The sequence below is a fragment of the Tenrec ecaudatus genome, chromosome 18 (assembly GCF_050624435.1).
Source record: "Tenrec ecaudatus isolate mTenEca1 chromosome 18, mTenEca1.hap1, whole genome shotgun sequence".
NCBI classification, from domain to species: Eukaryota; Metazoa; Chordata; class Mammalia; order Afrosoricida; family Tenrecidae; genus Tenrec; species Tenrec ecaudatus.
Genome location: NC_134547.1, coordinates 6,433,150 through 6,454,614, shown reverse-complemented (window position 1 = coordinate 6,454,614; position 21,465 = coordinate 6,433,150). Strand labels below are relative to the sequence as shown.

Sequence of the window (21,465 nt, the reverse complement as noted above, 5' to 3'; positions counted from 1 at the left end):
GACAGCACTGAAGCTACAGCTCAGGGAGAAGGAAATGTCTGATCAGAGAACATGGGAGCAAATGAAGGGGGAGGAAGAGAGAGTGGAGCATATTCTGGCCCACCAATCCTTGACGACAATATTTCCACTCAGAGCAACCAATACACAGAGAAGACCATATGCCTGGCCCCACTATGAGACACAACATCCCTCACTGACCCATAGCCCTACAAGTGACAACACTGGAGACACAGTGTGGGAATTCCGCCTGATCTGATCCCACCATACTGAGGCAAAACACCAAGGGCGTGCAACAGAACATCAAGGGGAACAGAGAAACGAAGTCCCCATGGAATACCAAAAATAGATTTTGGGGGCAGGGCTTGGCGCCCCAACAGACGCGACCAGAAAACATTCCTAAAGGCCAAGAAACAGTCCTTGAACTAACTACAAGCTTTTCTTTGTTGTTGTGATATGTTTTTTCTGTTCTGTTTTGCTTTTTGTCATTGGTTTTCTGTGTTGTTTTGTTGTTTGGTTTTGCTCTGTCTTGTTTTTATGCATGTTATTATCTCCACAGATCTATCTAAATCAGATAGGCTGGTTGAACAATCTGGAGGAGAAAACAATGGGACCGACAGTTCCAAGGAGACGTGAGAGAGGGGTAGGAAGTGGGAAAGGAAGTGGTGTTAACAAGTCCAGGGACAAGGGAACAAGTGATCCAAATAGGTGGTGATGAAGGTGTAGGAGGCCTGGTAGATCTTGATCAAGGGTAATATAACCAAGAGGAATTACTGAAATCCAAATGAAAACTGAGCATGATAGTGAGACAAGAAAAAAGTAAAAGGAAATAGAGGAAAGAAGTAGGAGGTAAAGGGCATTTATAGAGGTCTAAATAAAGGCATGTACATATGTAGAAGCGGGTGCATAAGCAAATATGGTGAAGAAGGTTGATAGTTTAAATGATTTAAAAGTAAAGAAGACCAAAAAATAAGATAATTTTATGGTTGGGGGTCACTACAACATGAGGAACTGTATTAAAGGGTCACAGCATTAGGAAGGTTGAGAACCACTGCTCTAGAATATCCATCTTCATGCAGCCCATTTATTTTTGATAACTTTCAATTTTCCTCCATTCGTATTTTGCACATTTCAAATTCCAAATATTAATAGATTTTTTGTTTCTAAATCATTTTATTCGGGGCTCATACAACTCTTATCACAGTCCATACATACAGCAATTATATAAAGCACATTTGTACATTCATTGCCTTCATCATTCTCAAAACATTTGCTCTCCACTTAAGCCCCTGGCATCAGCTTCTCATTTTTCCCCTCTATCCCCGCTCCCCTATTAACCCTTGATAATTTATAAATTATTATTTTGTCATATCTTGCCCTGTCTGAAGTCTCCCTTCACCCACTTTTCTGTTGTTCGTCTCCTGGGAAGAAGGTTATATTGTAGATCCTTGTAATCAATTCCCCCTTTCCAACCCACCCTCCCAGTATCACCACTCACACCACTGGTCCTGAAGGGATCATCCAACCTGGAGTCTCTGTATTTCCAGTTCCTATATGTACCAGCGTACATCCTCTGGTCTAGCCAGATTTGTAATGTAGAATTAGGATCATGATAGTTGGGGAGATAGTTGGGGAGCATTCAGGAACTAGAGGAAAGTTGTATGTTTCATCATTGCTACATCGCACCCTGACTGGCTTGTCACCTCCCCAATACCCTTCTGTAAGGGGATGTCCAGTGGCCAATAGCTGGGTTTTGGGTCTCCATTCTGCACTCCCCACTTCATTCACAATGATATGATTTTTTGTTCTGATAATGCCTGATACCTGATCCCTTCAACACCTTGTGATTTCACAGGCTGGTGTGCTTCTTCCATGTGGGTTTTGTTGCTTCTGAGCTAGATGGCCACTTGTTTTCCTTCAAGTCTTTAAGACCTCTGACGCAATATATTTTGATAGCCGGGCACCATCATCTTTCTTCACCACATTTGCTTATGCACCTGCTTTGTCTTCTGCGATTGTGTAGGGAAGGTGAGCATCATGGAATGACAGTTTACTAGAACAAAGTATTCTTGCATTGAGGGAGTACTTAAGTGTAGGCCGAATATCCATCGGCTACCTTAATACCAAACCAATATGCACATAGATCTATTTCCCCATCCTCATATATAAATATATTTACATATGTACATGCCTTTATTTAGACCTCTATAAGTACCCTTTGCCTCCGAGCTCTTTCCTCTATTTCCTTTGAGTTTCCTCTTATCTCACTATCATTCTCAGTCTTCATTTGGGTTTCAGTAATTCCTCTTGGTTTTTTACCCTTGATCAAGACCTACCAGGCCTCCTCTACCCTCCTCACCACAGATTTGGATCACTTGTTGCTCCCTTGTCCCTGGGTTTGTTAACACCACTACCTTTCCTCCCACCTCTTCCTCTCCCATGTCCCCCCAAAACTGTCGGTCCCATTGTTTTCTCCTCCAGATTGTTCATCCAGCCTATCTTATTTAGACAGGCCTGCGGAGATACTAACATGCCCAAAAACTAGACAGAGTAAAACCAAGCAACAATATACAACAACAACAAACCAATGACAAAAACTGGCTGCTCTAATCGGGAACATCATCCTCAAGGCCTGGTGGGCCAGGATATGCTCCACTCTCTCTTCTTCACCTTTCATCTACTCCAATGTGCTCCGATCAGATATGTCCCTCTCCCAGAGCTGCAGATTCAGTGCCGTCCTTTGGAATAAATTCTTCTGTGGGGAAGGGGCATATGTTCACATAGTAGTTGGGATTAGGGCTGACCCCTATTAACAGATGTTTACAGCTGTTTCTTCCTAATTTAAACCATATCCCGTTAGAAAATTAAGGTCTTGAAAGCTTTGTTCTGTCCATTTCAGTATGTGGACTCTGAGAAGGCAGCTCTTCCTCAGTCCTATTTTGAGTACCTTCCTACCTGAGGGGCTGATCTGCCAGCACTGTATCTGACAAGATTCCACTATGATTCATAAGGTTTTCAGTATCTCACAATTTACTGCTTCTATTCACAAGGGTTTTGATGGCTCAGCCCTCAGTGCTGGTATTTGAAATACCACTGACATATCTTCCAACATGTGGCAGTTACATAATCTACTGTCAACTTGAGTAAGGGATGGAGTCTAATCCCCTCAAGTCTCAGCTTGATGCCCTCATTTAGAGGTGCTATGGAGATAAGTAGCTCACTGGAGGTCAGACATATTCTCCCTGTGAGACAATCCTGCTGACGAGCCACACGGAGCCACGCTGATGGAGCCAGAACCCTGAAGCAGGAGGAATCACATGGAGACCCACACCAGCCCTGAAGTGTTTCCACTGCCACTGAATCTACAAGACTTTCCACCCACTGGCCCGCGATCTTCCTGCGTCATTGCATGTATTGGCGTCATTGCATGTATTGTGTGAGTCTGAAGAGGAATTTATAGATTGATGTGGGACCTATGAGCTACTATTGGACTTATGGGCTTGATCTGGACTGGTCTGGGATGTTTTCTTAATATACGATTACTCTTTGATATAAAGTTCTTTCTTATACACAAGTATCTAGGAATTTGTTTCTCTGGTCCACCCTAACACACCACATCATTGAAGCACACAAACCACCACAGTACAACAGACAAGTGGTGAGAGTTGTGGCCTCTAAAGTAGTTTTCTATGTGTCTGCTTCAGCATCAGCAAATAGGAAAATCCTTTGTGGTGGAGGGAGAAGCCAACAAGGTTGAAGAGAGGGAAAGGGATAAGCTTGGGAGAGAAGAGGAAAATGGAGCGTTGATGGGGACCAGACTTGGGTGTGAAACCTGGCTGGGGGCTAGGTCAGGGAGGGAGTTTTAACCCAGGAATGGAAGAGAACGAGTTTGTCCTCGCGTGTCTCATTTCATAACTGACCAGGCAGCTCCTTAAAGGGCAATAAGCAGAGATTCGGCAACTAGCATTTTTGTTCCTAGGTCGTTCGCTTCCAATTTGCCCCGGGACTGCTTGGTCACAACTACTAGGTTGGAAGGAGTGTTTGGCCTGGAGGCTGAAGGGCTGGCAGAACCACCGCCCAAGGAGGAAAAATACAGAAACGGTTCTGTAATGTCGGCATCCAAGGCCAAGGCGTCCAGTGAGAAGGCTGCTCCTGATTGGCTCAATCCTGGCCAACCACGAGCTCGCCTTCGAGGCCCTTCCGGTCCCATCGGCCCCTGCACGCATCCTAAGGTCCTGATTGGCTGTAAAGGAAATTGCGCATGCTCACTGTTGCTCCTGTGGGGGCGGAGCTTTAGGGGCGGGGCTCCCTCCGCGTGGCTTCCGGTGCGAGACGTTGGCCATGCTAACCGCCTGGCTTACAAATCCATGGGCCAGTTAGCCTTGGTCTGTCACCGTTGCTGTGCCCCAGAGTCCTTCCTCCATTGTGCACGCGTGCCTGTCAGTTGATCGGCCGCATCCATTTGTCCCGCTCCCGAAACGAGTTCTTGCGCGTTATTAATAATAGTTATCAGATTCACGGAACCAAAAAACAAAACCACCACCAAAAAAATCAGAATTTAAGGAATGAGCCAGGTGGGCATGCGCCGATGAAGGTGCAGACTGAAGCGCTGGGAATCAGAGTCTGACAGGTAAATTTGGGTTTAGATTTAAATTTGGATGCTGGGGAGAGAGCTATGAGTGCGCAGAGGCTTGGGGGAGGGGCAGCTACTTGGAAGAGATCTGAATCTTAGACTCTGAAGGCGACTTACCCACTCAGCGATAAAAACTTCCCCATTAACAGATGAGGAAAATGAGGGGGAGAGTGTGGGAGAGTAGAGAGATGAGGCTTGCCCAGTGTTGTCCAGGAAGTTAATGGTAAATCCCTGAGTGGGACCTACCCTGGGCTCTTAATAGTCTTTGGGTGAGGCTGTAAATTAGAGGAAGAAGTGGGTGGTGGGGACCAAGATGGGGTGCAGATTTGCAGTGGCGGAGGGGGGCGGGGGTATTAGTGCCTCCTTAGACGGCATCTTGAACAAGTGAAGAGGAAGAAGTTTTCAAGGAGTGGCAGGAACAAGAATGAAAATGCCGAGGGCTGATTGTTAAAAATAAAATCTCGCTGGCCAAGGGTGAGAACCTAACAAGGTGGCCATGTGTCAAGCCGATGGGCACCCGAGAAAGAGGAGCACTGGTGGTATAGTGGGCTTCACATGGAGCTGATAACCACAGGTCAGCAGTTTGAACCCACTGGCCGGCCACTCCTCAGGAGAAAGATGAGGCTGGCCACTCTGTAACACGTTTGGGCAACCCAAAGCTGCAGTTCTACCCTGTCCTGTCAGGTGGCTATGAGTGGGAGTCGCTGCAGTGGCAGTGAGTTTGAATTTGAGTGATGGGCAGGTGTGTTGGTCTGAGTGCACTAGAGAAACAAATCCAGAGACATATATGTGTGTAAGTGTGAGAAACAAGGATTTCTCCCTAGTGTCTCCCCCAAATATATGCCAAAGTTGCTTACTACACGTGGCAAATGAATATACACTTGGAGGTCATCAGGAGTAGATCAGGGGTTATTCTCCCTAAGGATTATCAGCCATCTAGAGCAAGCAGTCACCACTGTTTATCCCACAAGTAGGGCCCACTCCCTTCTGATAAGGATAGTAGTTGTCTGTTTACTTGTAGGAGACCCCAGAGAGGTCAAGCCCACCCAAGGATGAGCAAGGTCAGGCCCCGTCATGAATCTAGGGTCCTCCCATCTTGTCACATGTATACCTGTAGCTCCTCCCATTCCTATGGGCACACCCCTAGCTCATCCCCTTCCTGTCACACTTATGCCATCGTACATCCCCTTCCTGTGATGTGTCTGCCTATTGTCCTGTCCCTTTCTGTGACGTGTGGTTACCTGTAATCACACCCCTCTAAGTAATTATAACCCTGGGTTAGCAATAAAGTTAGTCTCCTGATGTCACTCCTGGGCTCTCCCCACGAGGACCACCAAGCGGGGCTGAGGTGAGCATGCTACCATGAATTGTGTCTGACTCCATGACTTCAGTCTCTCTTCTATCTCTCATTCTCTCTATGACTGTACTATAATCTTTACTTATTATTGCCATACAATTGTGCCTACCAGACCTGGGATGATTTGTTGGGGGGCCTCCTTTCCCCCGCATGTAAAAGAGAACTTTATATCAAAGAGCAACTGTATATTAAGAAAATAACCCTAGCCCAGTCCAGATACTAGCCCATATGTCCGATACCAGTCTATAAATTCCTCTTCAGACACACAATGCATGCAATGATGCTGAATGCAGGAAGATCACAGCCAGTGGGTGGACGATCTTGTAGATTCAGTGTCAGCGGAAGCACCTCAGTACTGACGTGGGTCTCCATGTGTCTCCATGTGGGTCTCCATGGGTCTCCATCAGCTTAGCTCCATGTGGCTTGTCAACAGGAATGTCTCACAGCAAGTGTGTGCCACCTCAAGGGAGAAAGACAGGAGTTCCCAGAATCCTCAGGAGAAGGCCATGCCCACACAGAGTTCTCATTGGCTATGACCTGATTGACAGGCTAGACTCCACCCCCTCGCTCAAGTTGACAGGAGATGTCACAGCCACAGAGGGTTGTGGAAGTAACATGGTTGTGTGCTATCTAGTGGGTTCTTCCTCAGTGACCCCAGAAAACAGAGTAGGCTGCTGTCTTTGTAAGAGCAGATCAGGGCTCTCTTCCCTCGGAGTTGCCAGTGAGTTTGAGCTGACCTCCTTTGGGTTAGCAGCCAGTCGTTTAACTATTGCGCCATCAGGACTCTGAAACACAGATACCCACTGACATGGAGTCAGTTCTGCCTCAGTGACCCTCCTCTTTCTCCTACAGAGCGGCTGGTAGGTTTGAACTGCCTACTTTGAAGTTAGCAGGCCACCACCAAAGGGGGGAGGAGAAAACCCACGGCCTTTGGGTCAGTTCTGACTCAAAGACGCTATAATGTTTCAGAGACTGTAAATCTCTGTAGAAACAAATAGCTTCATCTAACCCCACCCCCACCCCCGAAAGCTTGTGGATTGAACTGCCAACCTTGTAGCTAGTATCCCAATGCCCAACCATAGCGAAGCCAGGGCTTCTTACGGCACCACCATACCCTTTGCCATCACTTCCCAAGACGGTAAATCTTCACAGGAGCAGACAGCCTCATCTTTCTTCATTGGAACTGCTGGCAGGTGTGAATGTTCGCAGCCCAGCGCTTAATCCACAGCACCACCGGGACTTCTTAATGCACACTACACCATCATCATCAAAGAAAGACAAGCAGTAGACTCAAGACACTTGGGTTCTTACATGATTCCCCAGATGTCTTTCCATATGTATTGAGCCGCCCATCGCCGTGGCCCACGTGCAGTCCGTAGGAGGTCTACATGTGCTCTTAAACTTCACAAAGACATGGTGACCCCAGTTAACAATATCCACACTTCATGGAGGAGGAAACTGAGGTTCAGAGAAGGCTAGAGACTGAAACAAAGCAATGCACTAGTGCAAGGGAGATGTTGAAGGCAACCAAAGGGGTGGGGCGGGGGGAGGCAGTATAAAGAGGACCAACAATAAGAACAGAAGCAGGTCTCTGCTGCAGAGACATGTGAAAGCCCCCTGAAGAGAGACAGAGCGGAGTGACAGATTTAGAAAGGCTTTATAAAGTGGGCGGGGGGCGGGGGGGGTTGAGGACGGTGGGATCTCAAGCCAGTGCTCTCCAGACAGCACAAACATCGTTCTGGATGAACTTGAAATGAAGAGGGTCACCAAATGACACCGGAGACGTCATCCGCGGCACAGCCCCCGCTGCATGCAATACGAAAGGATGTTCTGGAGGCCCGAGGACTATTCCATCAGAGGGAGAGTTTGATCGGCCCCACCCAAAAAGGAAGCACATCCGAAATGTGAAATTTGAGAGGAGATAGTGGAAAATACTGTGCGCGCGCGCACACACACACATGCCCCGCCCTTTGTCGTGGGTGGCTGTCTCAAACAAAAAGAAGGACATGGTGCTTGGGGTGTATAAAGTACAAAGAGGCACAAACTAACCCCGAGAGCAAGGTTGAAGAAACAAAGATGTTACTTTGAGCACAGTGGTGACTTTGAGTTGGCTATTGCCTAAGGAAGCCCGATACATTGTCGTGTGGGGCTGGTAGGGAATATTGAAAGAGTACCATGGGCTGCCGGGAGGAACCCACAAATCTGTCATGGCAGAAGCACCGCCACAATGCCCCTTAGAAGCAAGGACCATCTCACATACTCGGGACAGGTTATCCGGGGAGACCAGTCCCTGGACAAGGCCATCATGCTTGGTAAAAGAGAGGGGCAGTGAGAGAGAGAAAGACCGTCAGCGAGATGGATTGACACAGAGGCTGCAGCATGGGCTCCAACCTAGGCACCTCTGTGAGGATGGCGCCAGCCCAGTGTGTGTGTGTATATATATATATATATATATATATATATATAAAACACTGAAGGAAATATGATGAGGACTCTATTCCCTTACAGCAAAGGGATCCTGGAAAGCTGGTATTCCACGGTAGGAAAGCCTCCACTTTGGTAAGTTAGAGGTCAAGTCCAGGTACATGATCCTGCTTCGATTAGCATTCCCACAGATTCTCCCCTAACAGCTGTGCTGCCTTGAAGTGAGCACGTGGTTAATTCTATCTCCCTACAGAAGCAGACATCCTTTTGCCCCCCCCACGCCCCCCATACCTTCCCCCAATGCAGGTATTAGGTTTCCTCACCTATGAGATCAGGGACCTTGATGTAGTTACCACCCACCTCCTGACACATGTAGCTACTGAAAATGCATGTCTTAGGTTACCAATAAATATCCCAAATAAGTAAAGGCTTGTTCTCTTCTTCTAGTTCCACGTGGACCATCCAGAGGGGCTGAGGTGAGCATGCGACCATAAAATGTGTCGGCCTCCTTTATTTTATCCTCCATGACCTTACTGTAATATTGATATATTATCACCATACAATTGCGCCTACTGGCCCTTCAGTTGTTGGAGGTTGGTTTTCTCATAGATAAATAGATTTTTAAAGTATACGAACACAAAAATCTGTGTCATTAAAACAAATGTTTGTCTAGGGCGGGGCAGGGGGGAGCATAGGGTTGACATGGAAGTATAACGTTACAGGGCTTTTGCAGTGTGTGTGGACAGTGGTAATGCAACCTGAACGTAGACTGATGCTTTTGTGACATCTCTATCGTCCTGCAGCACATGCTTGAAAGGGAGTAAAAGGTATAGCTAATCAGTATATACTGAAATGTATAGTGAGCCCGTAGAGGCAATAAAGTAGAGTGCCGAAGACCGTTTGTTCATCCAAAATGAGACAAGGAAAGAGGGAAAGCAGCAACATATGGGAGAAGCAGAAGCAACGAGGGAGATGGCAGCGTTCAGTCGCGATCACCTCGTTACCTGAATGATGCCACCATCTAAGTTAGAGGGAAGCGTTTGACAGATTCGGTTTCTTTTGGAAAACAAAGTCCATATGTCTGCAAGAAAGTCATTCTACATACAAGGCCTGAGACAGGTAAAAGGGGAGAGAATAAAGACAAACCCAAAAGAGGAGGTGCCCTGGAGACCCTCAGAGTAGTCAAAGGGTCAGCGGTACGAGCCCATGTGTGGCTCGGAGGCAGAAAGAGGCAGTGTGCTTCTGCAAAGATCTTAGCCTAGGCCAACCCTGTTGGACTGTTCGACTCTGTTCGGCCGGGATGCTACGCATCAGGAAGGCCCACAACAACCATAAAGGCAAGACAAGAGTGGAAAGGCTGTGCTGCCAACAGACAGAAACTCAGAGCTCACTGTCATTAACTGGATTTCCCTGGTGGCATCGTGGTTACACATTGGGCTCCTGAGCCATGAGGTCAGCAGTTTGAAACCACCAGCCGCTCCTTGGGAGAAAGATGAGGCTATCCATTCCCCTGAAATGTTCGTGTCTCAGAAACTCACTCGGGCAGTTTTTAAAATCATTTTATTAGGGGCTCATACAACTCCCACCACAATCCATACACACATCCATTGTGTAAAGCACATTTGTACATTCGTTGCCCTCATCATTCTCAAAACATTTGCTCTCCATGTAAGTCCCTGGCATCAGCTCCTCCTTTTTTCCCCTCCCTCCCAGCTCACCCCTCCCTCATGAACCCTTGATAATTTATAAATTATTTTGTCATATCTTACACTGTCCGATGTCTCCCCTCCCCCACTTTTCTGTTGTCTTCCCCCCAGGGAGGAGATTATATGTAGATCCCTGTCATTGGTTCCCCCTTTCCACCCCACCCTCCCACTTCCCTCCCAGTATCACCGCTCTCACCACTGGTCCTGAAGGGATGGGAAATTTCTTAGCCTGTCCTATCAGGTGGATAGGAGTCAGAATCGACTTGATGGCAGTGCATTTTATTGCCCCCCTCCACGCCTTTCCAGGGCTATAAATCTTTGTGGAAGTGGAAAGCCTCATCCAGTGTTTCACTCTCAGAAGTGTTGGTGGTTTCAGACGCTGACCTTACAGTAAGCAGCCACAACACATAACCACTACACCCCCAGGGTTCCTACGTCAAACAAAGCCGCCTTTAACACAAGTTACTGAGGCTAAAGAAGGCCATAGACGCTGATACCCCCCCACCCCCGCCATGGAGGCCATTTAGACTCCTGGCAACCCCATCGGAGGGAGGAGAACTGCCCCATCCGCTCTCCTGGGCTGCCATGTTTAAGCCAGCCAGCTGCCTTGTTTGCGCTCGGGGAGCTGCTGGCGCATTCCAATCGCTGACCTTAGCTCACGGTGCCACCCTGCCTCTGCAGGTGCTTGGAAGAGGTCATGCTGTCAAGAGGACGTCATCCTAAATATAGCCGTCCCTCAGAAGGAAGTTTCAGAGTGCCAAAACGGGACGGGGCTGCTAACGGCTGTGGGTTTCTGTGGGAAGTGATGGCAACGTTCTAAAGTTAGACTGCGGGGACGGCTGCCCGATCCCGGGATGACATCAGACACCGGGCAGTTGTACCACAGTGAGAGGGTGAAGTGGGTGTGTGTGGAGCTTCTCTCCACAAGGCCACTTTAACAGGACAAAGGACCCCTTGGTTCAAAGCCACTTGGCGTCAGATCACAAGGTCATCCTCAATCAACTGGTCTCCGTCTTGGGTTACGATTTAACCAAATGCCACCATGCCTGGGTACAGAGTCAGAAGAGGGGAAAAGCAAAGGAACAAACGTGTAGTCTATGAAAGGCCACGTTGCCATCCATGGAGAAAAGACCCCACAATGGATGTTCGTGGAGCGGCAGTCAAAAGAACAAAGGATGCACCACACTGGGTAAATCTGCTGCCCAAGACCTCGTTAGCATGCTGGAAAGCAAGGATGGTAACTTTGAGGACCCAAGCCGTGGTATGTTCAGTCACCTCCTGTGCATGTGTGAGTTGGACGTGGAATAAAGAAGACCCGAGGCGAGTCGATGCATTTGAACGATGGCGTTGGTGGAGAATCATGAAAGGACCGTAACCTGCCAAAAGGACAGACAAATCTGTTCTGGAAGAAGTATCTCCAGCACGCTCCTGAGAGGCAAGGATGGTGAGACGTCTTCTGATTTCCTCTGGACAGGGTGTCGGGAGAGACCAGGCCCTGGAGAAGGACATCGTTTTTGGTAGAATAGAGGAGCAGCGAAAAAGAGGAAGGCCCTGCACACGATGGACCGACAGGGGGCGCCGTGATGGACTCCACAAACAGAAGAACCATTGTAGGGTGGCACAGGACCAGGCAGTGTTTTGCTCTGTTGTGCACGGGGTGAGTCGCTGTGGGCCAGAACCGACTCAATGACCTCTAACAGCACCCGTAACATGGAAGTACTGGAGCCTGAGGGTTAACTCCTAATAAAGTGCTGTACTGAAAAATCAAAACCAGACACACGCACACACACACACACACAAATAGTTTTTTAAACTAATATGAGAAAGGAGAACTAGACAGAGAGCTCTTCCCTCTCAGTCATCAGTTGAGGGAAGTAGGTTTCTTTTTTTCAGTCAGTACAAACCTGCCACTTCTAGAAAAACCCACCAAACAATAGACAAGCCATTCTTCCCAAGCCCTCTCTCGTATCTCTTGCCAAGAGGGCCCATGTTCCAGGCCACAAAACAAATCTCCACAAATTTGGAAGAATCGGAGCCAGACGGGGCTGTTCTGTAACCACAGGAAGTTCAACTAGAAATCAACGGTGGAAAAATAGCTGGAAACTTCCCCCAAAGAATCTTTTCAGCGACTGTCGGCCCCACACAAGAAATGCTAAAAGTCACAAAGGTCATTAAATCCCGAGGTGTTTTAAAACACCACCCAAACAACGAAACCCACTGCCAGTGAGTCGACGCCAACTCATCGCGACCCTAAAGGAAAGGGTAGAACTGTGCCTGTGGGTTGCTGACACGGTCACTCTTTACAGGAGTAGAGTGACATCTTTCTCCCAAGGAGCGGCTGGTGGTTCCAGGTTTCAGACCCTGTGGGCCACAGTTCAACAGGCGACCAAACTGGGGGTTGTCACTAAAGTCCATGCTTCGACGAGAAGAGGAGCTTCATCCACGGCACACGCTCCCAACTTAAGAAGCTAGAAGCGAGAACTGCCAAGTCAGGCCAAAGTGAGCCTGAAGGAAAGAAACAAGAGGTAGAAATCCATTGAAGGCAGTAGAGAATGATGCATGAAGCCAAAAATCGTGTTCTTGGAACTAGAGATTTCAAACCATGAAGGAGCCAATCAAGGCAAAGTGAAAGAAGAAACAGATATCTGGATGGTTTTTAATAAAATCTCAGAACCCAATGTGAACTTGCATGTATGTGCCACTGATCAGAACTGAGTTCCATGGGCACCCCTCGTGACATGGGAATCTGAGAACACGAGCGTTTATTGTTTCTGACCTCTGTGGTGCAGGCCTGGTGGCTTAGTAGTTACGAGTTGGTCTGCTAACCACAAAGTTAGCCGTTTGAAACCACCAGCTGCTCTGTGGCAGAAAGGCGGGCCTTTCTGTTCCCATAAACAGTGACAGTCCTGGGAACTCATGGGGGAAGTTCTACCTGCCCTATCGGGTGTCTATGAGTCACCATCGACTCGATGGCACTGAGTTTTGCTGCTGTTTTGGGTGGTGGTAGAGGCAGCCAGAGAAGACATGGTTGGGATTATCCACCGGTCAGCCAGAATACAGTGTCAGGCTGGGTGAGCATCTGAGACTCGGACCCCAGTATCCTCTGTGTTGGCCCAGGGTGACTAGATAAACAAATCCAGTGGGGGACACTCATATATGTAGAGGGAGCCGCTTTATCTCAAGGAGCAATTGCATATGGAGAAAGCATTGCAGCCCAGTCCAGATTAAGTCCATAGGTCCGTTATTAGCCCATAAATTCCTCTTCAGAGTCACGCAGCACATGCAATGGTGCCAAATGCAGGAAGATCACAGGCGGGTGTGTGAAAAGTCTTGTAGACGCATCCCAGTGCCGGTGTGGGTCTCCACGCGGCTCCTCCACCTCCCCGAGTATGTCTCCTCAACAGGAAGATGAAGCGCAGAGGAAGCGTGGCCCGCCACCAGGGAGAAAGATAGGAAGTTCCCAGACTCCTCAGGAGAAGACCATGGCCACAAGGCAGTGTCAGCAGGCTATGTCCTGATTGACAGACTAGACTCCACCCCTTCACTCTTAATAGTCTCAAGTTGACGCAAGTCCTCCTTTCTACAGAGCAGCCTGCGTGTCCTTCCAACAGGATCAATACGCTTGCTTTCACGTCCCGTGGTGTATTTGATGTTCTCATCTTCTTATGGGGGTGGGTGGGGGGTGGCGAGGTGAACGCCAAGGTGCCAGTATCCTAAAAGCAAAACAACCCCCCTCAACCAGATCTTCAGCAGACAGCCCCCTACGTTTGGCTCCTTCCTTCCATAGAAGAGCCTCCCTGAGTAGGTGTTAAATGCCCCGTGTCTTGGAGTCAGAGCGTTCCCCGTTTGGTGTTTGCTTGCTTGCTTGCATTGCGCACGTGTGTGTGTGTGTGTGTGTGTGTGAGAGAGAGAGAGAGAGAGAGAGAGAGAGAGAGAGAGAGAGAGAGAGAGAGAGAGAGAGAGAGAGAGAGAGAGAGAGAGAGAAGACGGATGCAGTCGCACTGATGAGGTCGACAGTGTAGTAAAGCAAGTGCCAATTAATGTGATTACTCCCAGAGCCGGGACACCCTATCAGAGCCACCTTTGTAGATGGTCGGTTGTCTGAAGACAGAACCGTTGACCCCGCCTTTGCGGGGTCTCGCAGGATGACGACTCTGCTTGAATTGCTCTTCCAAGGGTAGATTAGTGTGAGCAGGAAACATAGCCCTTCGGTTCCCTGGCACAAATATTCACACCCAGCCACGTGTCACAGAGGAGAGGTAGAGGGTGTCATCCTCTCTGTCATCATCACTGGCATTCTCATAACCAGGCAGGAGGGCCAATCAGATTTCTGGAGCCCCTTTAGAACACACAGCAAGCCGTATCTTGGTTTCTCAGCCATGGGGTGGGGGGGGGGGGTCGAGGTGGACACACAGTGGCATGTCCTTCTAATTGTTTGGAGAGCCCTCTCCTTTAGGATGAACGCTTGTGTTTTGAGAGAGAGAGAGCGAGAGAGCGAGAGAGAGAGAGAGAGAGAGAGGACAGGCTCTGGGATTTCACGCATTAGCATTATATGCAAGACACACACCTTCAGAGCTCAACTGTGCTGGCCCAAACCAACCCATGGGGGGGGGAGGACTGAATGATAGGCGTTTCCTTATTGGCAATCATTTTATGGCTCCATTTACTTATTTGTTTTAATAGAATATACCTGGCTAACCGGCCAGACCTTCCTTGCTTGCCTTGGGGTGCCAGGATACCGAGGTCATCAGCCAGTCCAACAAAAGTGGAACGCACACTCTCTCTGCAAGCGCTGCTCCCGGCAGCCCTGGCTAAATGGAAACTCAGTGCCCATGACTGGCGACCTTGGAGGACAGGGGAGACTGCCCTCGTTGGGTTTTCTGAGACTGTCCCTCTTTACTGGAGCACTTAGCCCCACCTTTCTCCCGAAGAGCTGGTGGTTTTGAACTGCCGACCTTGCAATTGGCAGCCCAACGAGTACCCACGCTCTCTCCTCCGTGGATGTCCCTGTCGCCACACCTCTGTGTCCCAGAACCCCTGTCACTCGGGGCTTCATGGTGTCCCTCCTGCATCAGGGACTCCTCCCCCTCAGCGCAGACCCAGAGGGACCGCTCTGCACACAGGCAAACCTGACCACCCTGTTCCACCACCGCTCAAAACCTGCCCAGGGCTCCCCAGGGCCTCAGCCAAGAGCCGTGGCCTGGCATCCGAAGCCCTACAAAGGTGATGTAGGGTTGAGATTCAGCGTGCAGCGTCTTGGAGCTGCTCCCCCGCCCTTGACCTTGAGGCTCTGCAAGGCCTATTCCTGATTCACAAGGTTAACAGCCCCTTGGGGAGGGTTATTGAGAGTGACCCAGGAGCTTGTCCATTCCATGATTCCATGTCTCTTGATCCATCCCCTGCTGCCACACTGCAGGTCCCACGAAGCCGAGGCCCGGCCTGGCAGCACAGTAGGCCCGCGCCCTTCCTGGCTCTCGAGATCATGTGGCTGATGATGGCGCTGCCCCTGCTATGGCTGGGTAAGTGGTGTGGGAGGGGCTTGGAGAGAAGCCAAGGGTGGAACAGAGAGGCAGATGTGGGGCAGAAGGCGGACCCAGTTGCAGTGAAGAGGGAGGGGGCCTGTGGGGAGGCAAAGAACCGGTTCGCACACATAGAGCAAAGCCAACAACCTCGGGCGACCAGTGGTTCCGAGGTGCCCACATGGTGCCTTTCCCACGGGTCCCCTGCCTATAATGCCATACCCTGCATCCACCACCCCCACCAGCACCTTAGCTAATCATGGTGTCCATCCTGTCCCAATCTGCCCTTTCCCAAACCATCTCCCGAATGGTGAGGGTTAGCACTCCCGAGGGTGGGGCTGGCACCAAGGGCATCAAGATCCTGGGTTCCCGACCTGGAGCCTGTATGCCTTCCCCGGAGACAGGGTGAGCCTCTGTTTGATCGACAGGCCTCCCAAAGAAACACCCCAGTCTCACTGGTGTCAAGTCGATTCCGACTCGTAGCAACCCTCTAGGGTGGGGTAGGACTGCCCCGGTGGGTCCCCAAGGCTGTCACGGGAGTGGAAAGCCTCATCTTTCTCCCCTGGAGTGACTGGTAGTTTTGAACTGCCGAAACGCGTGTGTTTAGCAACCCAAGGCACCTTACACAACACCACCAAGGCTCACTGCGCTGGGCAGTCGGGGACCTTCGCACGGTTGTCATGACAACATTCCAATTGTCTTCACCAGAAGTCTATAGGCCAACTCTAAGCGGGAAGGTGGAGGCTGAAAGGGAGACCAGTAGGAGCTGAGGCTTGGGAAGGCTTGACTTGAGGGAAGGTAGGTTGCTGCTGCCCCCAGGGCAAAGCAGGTCCTCAGAAAATCCATCCGCCCTCCGCCTGGGAAGTTGCATACGAGACAAGAACACCTACTTGTGCCAAGCCGTGCCAAGCCATGTCGTTTGTCAAGCCACCCATATTGTACGCCAGAGCCGCCACCCAGGAACTGGAGGAGGAAAGGGGAGGAGACCCAGCAGCTCAGTTACAGTCCGCAATCATTATTTTTCCATATAAATGATTGCATTACAGTCTGAGAGTGTCCTGTGTCTCCATGGATGCTTAGCCTCGGTCCTTCCAACATGAGTATAATTGGACCCCTGTTTGTGATTCAGAAACTGGGCTTCATGGAGAACACAGCTTGGCCAAGGTCACAAGACACCATTAATACAAACCGAAGGAACCACCCGAGGCTGGACAAAACAGCTCAGGGGAAGTGGCGTCCTGGGTGGGATGGAGGGGGGATTCCCGGCACCCCAATCACCCCCAGACTTAATGAGCCACTAGGAAGATGAATGAACAGGAGTTAAAAGAGCCATTCTCCACACAGCTATAATGCACCACCTTGAAAGGGTGCAGTGAAACCAGCCAAGAGAAAGGTGGTAGAGGGTGGGGTCTCAGAGACACCCGGACTGAGACCCCCCCCATTGTCCTCTCCCAGGGGGGTGGCCAGGCTCAGATGGGACAATGAGGATAAGATCCTTCCCCCAGCCCCTCAGCCCACGTGTGCTCACCATTCACTGTGAGCCAGGTTTCCCGGCCCCTCCCGGTGTGGGAGGAGCAGACCCACCGGCAGGCTGGAAGATGCCAGCTCTTCAGTGAATGCTAAGTCCACACAAAGCCTTGCCAACCATGGCAACGCAACCTGAGCCTCAGGGCGCAGGGTTTTAATTGGGGTCGATCACGTGGATGTGGTTGACCATGCACTTGGCTGACCTGAGTATCCAGCCCCTCCAGAGGTCAAGCTGATGCCACTTGCCCCCACCCTAAGTGCCACCACTAGCAAAAGCCACTGGTACCGCCCAAGACCCTCGGGCGGTCAAAGACAGTGCTCAGCGGGCAGGGCATCCCAAGGCTCATTCCTCCTTGGGAGTAGTTCATCTTTGACCCAAGAGGCAGGAGGCCCCAGTGCAAGTCCGTTTCTTTCAACTTGCCTCTCGAACCAGGCAGGTGGAGGAGGGGCAGTGCCTTACAATCCCCTCACGTTCGTTCTTCAAGGATCCCCCCAAAAAATCTTATATGGTTTTGGGATCCTAGCCCTATAAAAACACCAACTCTGCCCATAGCTGCCCCTCGGGCTCAGGTGACGCTAGGCGATACCACCAAGGGCAGAGTCCGGAGTGACCTGGGAACCGACCAAGCGAAACGGTGGCCCGTTGATGTGCGACATGCTGAAAAGTGATCGCTCCTTGTGTTTCTTCTTTGCGGCTCTAGCAGAACGAGGAAATGCTTCTCTCCAGGATAATGTGGAACTTGCTCTCTCAGGTGACCTTGGGTCTCATGCAATAAGACCCAAGTGGTTGGGCCATTGGGTGGCCTCCCCTCCCCTCCCCTCCCCGCCCCCACCGTCCCAGGGTCATTTAATGTCTGCAAGGGCAGTGCTGTACCTAAGGCGGGGCTAGTATTTTCCCAGCCAGAAACCAGCAAAGGTGGCCCGCACACTCCTACCCTCCCAAACTGTAAGCTAGGAGAGGGACGGAGGGAAGAAGGAAAACTGGAGGCTGAAGGGAGACAAGGCAGAGTGGGAGCTGAGGCTTGGGAAGGCTTAACTTGGGGGAAGGTAGGTTACTGATCCCCCGGGCAAGGCAGATCCTCCGAAAATCCACCCACCCGCCACCTTGTAAGTTGCACACCAGGCTGAGAACATCTACTTGGGCCAAGCTGCCCAACGACACTGATGAGGCCTGATGTGTTTCAGCAGTGAAGTGTTCATGGGGTCCCTTGTCACGTTTTGAGGTGTTCTCTCTCTCTCTCTCTCTCTCTCTCTCTCTCTCTCTCTCTCTCTCTCTCTCTCTCTCTCTCTCTCTCTCTCTCTCTCTGTCTCTCTCTCTCTCTCTCTCCTCCAGACATGATACAGGATCCGGAAATCCAGACTCCAGACCTCATTGTGGCTGGAGAGCCCATCACCTTGATGTGTGTCGTCCCAGGCATCTGCCTGGACAGCAAAGCCCTCTCCATCATCTGGAAAGGCCCTGCCGTGTCCAGCGTGTCTTCCGACCACTTCATCGTCGCCGCCAACGCCTCCAGCTCAGTGATCCGCTTCACCCCGAGGCCCGAGGACCATGGCACCACCCTTGAGTGCCACCTGAACTTCTTCCCAACCAACTCCACCAAGAGGACTGCCATCGTCCTCTCTATTCATTGTGAGTGGCGGCGGGGCACGGGAAGGGAGGAAAATGAAATGGTGGGCCTGCGAGAAAGACTCAGATTGCCAGAGGGGCCGAGAGGCCAGAGACAAGACCTGAGCGCCACCCCCACCCCCGCCCATGTGAGACAACGTGAGAAGAGGAGATTAAGGGGACACTAGTCTGTGGGGCCTGGAGCTTTGGGGGCCCTCAAGTGCCTTGTGACCCATACATAGGTAAAAGTGGGGTCCTAGAGGAGGTGAAGAAGGCAAGTCGGGGCGCTGGCCTGATTCCCACACCCTTCATGCCCTCAGCACCTGCCAAACTGATGCATTTCTCGTGCACCAAGAAGAAGACGATGCTGTGTACCTGTGCCTTCCACGGGTTCCCCATGCCCACCTTCCAGTGGTTTCTGGGAGAAGTCCCCGTGGGCGTGGAAAGCATGCACAACATCTTCCAAGTCGTCTACAACATGCTGGAGCCCTGGGCCAACAGCACCATCGGGCTACGTGGGGATCCAGAAACCCTCCAGAAACTGCACTGTGAGGGGAAGAATATCTACGGAACCCACAGTTCCAGAATCTTCCTGAGACCAAGTGAGGTTCCCTCCCACCCCCACCCCGAGGACGCGGGGACAGAGGACTGGAAAGGCCGTGCCCATGCCTGTTGGGACGAGGAGTCAAAGGCCAGCTGTGACTCGGGCTCTGAAGTCTCTGGGTGAGGAGGGAGACCCGCTCTCGTGTTTTCCTCTGTTTTCAGACAGGGTTTCCTCCACGGAGCTGTTCTACCGAGGGCTGATCCAGGGCATTGTGTTTGGACTGATTGGCACATCGCTGCTCTTCTTGTGCCTCATCCTCTTCCTGTGAGTCCCAGAGGGAAAGCCCCCCACAGCCAACCTGTCTCAAAGTCTCCCCGTCAGGCACTGCTGTGTGCTCTTGCCCCTCAAGGGAGCCCTGGTGGAGGGATGCTCCTCCATTGGGCTGCTAATCACAAGGTCATGCGTTCAACTCCACCAGCAGCTCTGCTGGAGAAAGCTGAGGCTGGCTTTCTGCTCCCTTCAAGAAGTCAGACACTCGGGAACCCACGGGGGGGGGGGGGGTCCTGCTACCCCGTCTTGACAGGCTCTGCTAGGATCTGGGTTTGTTGTTTAGAGTTTTCCGCACCGCCACGTGTTTCCTGCCAGATCATTTTGCTTTGTCCACTCTCTGGACGCAGATGAGGGGACCGTTCCTCTTCAGCCATGATTCGTTCCCAGTATTCTCACCACAGGGAACATTTCCCTCAAAGCTTGAGTTTAGTGGCAAACCACAAATGTTTCAGAGAAAGTATGTCTGATTTCCCATTGTGTGTGTGTGGTTGTTGTTTTTTTTAACTCACGGGTTACTAAATCAGCGGTTCTCAACCTGTGGGTCGCGACCCCTTTGGGGGTCGAACGACCCTTTCACAGGGGGCACCTAAGACCATCAGAAAACACATACATATTTACCAATATATAATTACATATTGTTTTGTGATTCATCACTATGCTTTCATGATGTTTAATTATGTTCAATGTGTAACAATGCAAATACATCCTGCCTATCAGGTATTTACATGACGATTCATCACAGTAGCAAAATGACAGTGATGAAGTAGCAACGAAAATAATGTTATGGTTGGGGGTCACCACCACATGAGGAACTGTATGAAAGGGTCGCGGCTTTAGGAAGGTTGAGAACCATTGGGTTACTTGGCCACATCTGTAATGCCCTCTAATCCCCTTTCTGACACACCTTTTACCCTACGTTCTTAACCACGTATCCACCTGGCAGCTTAACCCTTCCGTCCATGATCATTAGAGTGATGAAATGTCGTGTTGAAAGCTCCTCCCCTGTACCGGTGTCCTGGTAGCACATGTTCTGGACTGTGGTTTGCATCTTTCTCTTGCCTTCGTTGTGGAAAGAGACTAATTCATTCATCCATCCATCCATCTATTGATTATTTATTTGTTTGTTTGTTTGTTTATTAGGGGGGACTATGCTGATAATCTGCCAGCATATCATCCCACAATTCTCCAGCTCTCATCGTCCCTGGAGAACAGTAGGCTGTGGATCGGATCCGTCGCCCCTTGGGAAAGAATCTGTCTTTCCCGGATTCAGCTTTTAAGAGAGCCTTGTCTCCGCTGTTTCCGCAGTTCTCCCTCGCGCGTTTCCACTCCCCTGCCCCTGCCTCCCACTTTAAACTTGCGCACCACCCACTTGCCTGTGACTTCCCGACCGATGGCCCTGTTTCTTGGCCCTGTTGACGCTGCCTCCGCCTGAGTGCCAGCCTTCTTGACACCCCGTGCCCCTTCTCTCGGCTCTAGTTGTTGTTGACCCTTCATCTGGGACTGAGCGCAGGCGTGGACACCCACCCTGTGCTCCTGCCCTGACCTCTGACCTGGGTGGGCTGTCTTTTCAGGACTTCCACGGGCTTGTAGATTTGTAGGTATTGGTACCCACGGCTGCACTCCAAGGTGCTTCCTTGTTTCAGTTGTTCTCCCCGTTTGGCTTCTTTGGTGTGTCTTGTATTTCTTCCAAGACTTACCAACCATTGGTAATGTTATTGTTCATTGTTATATTATTGTTCATATTATTGGCTACGACTTTCTTTCATCTACCTGGCCTTTTAAAATTTTTTGTCTGTGGATGTTGCAAAACATGATTACTACT

At 50.4% G+C, this 21,465-nt stretch overlaps 1 protein-coding gene across 1 annotated transcript in view; it reads left to right on the top strand.

Moving 5' to 3' along the window:
• Positions 1-19,641, top strand: part of LOC142432642 (sialic acid-binding Ig-like lectin 10) — a 77,032-nt gene extending 57,391 nt beyond the window's left edge. Inside the window, exons 9-13 of the mRNA XM_075537863.1 lie at positions 15,150-15,345; positions 15,534-15,636; positions 18,497-18,793; positions 19,090-19,371; positions 19,535-19,641. Of these exons, the coding sequence (XP_075393978.1) occupies positions 15,150-15,345; positions 15,534-15,636; positions 18,497-18,793; positions 19,090-19,371; positions 19,535-19,641 (985 nt within the window). The remainder of the gene's footprint in view (positions 1-15,149; positions 15,346-15,533; positions 15,637-18,496; positions 18,794-19,089; positions 19,372-19,534) is intronic.
• The last annotated feature ends 1,824 nt before the right edge of the window (positions 19,642-21,465 follow it).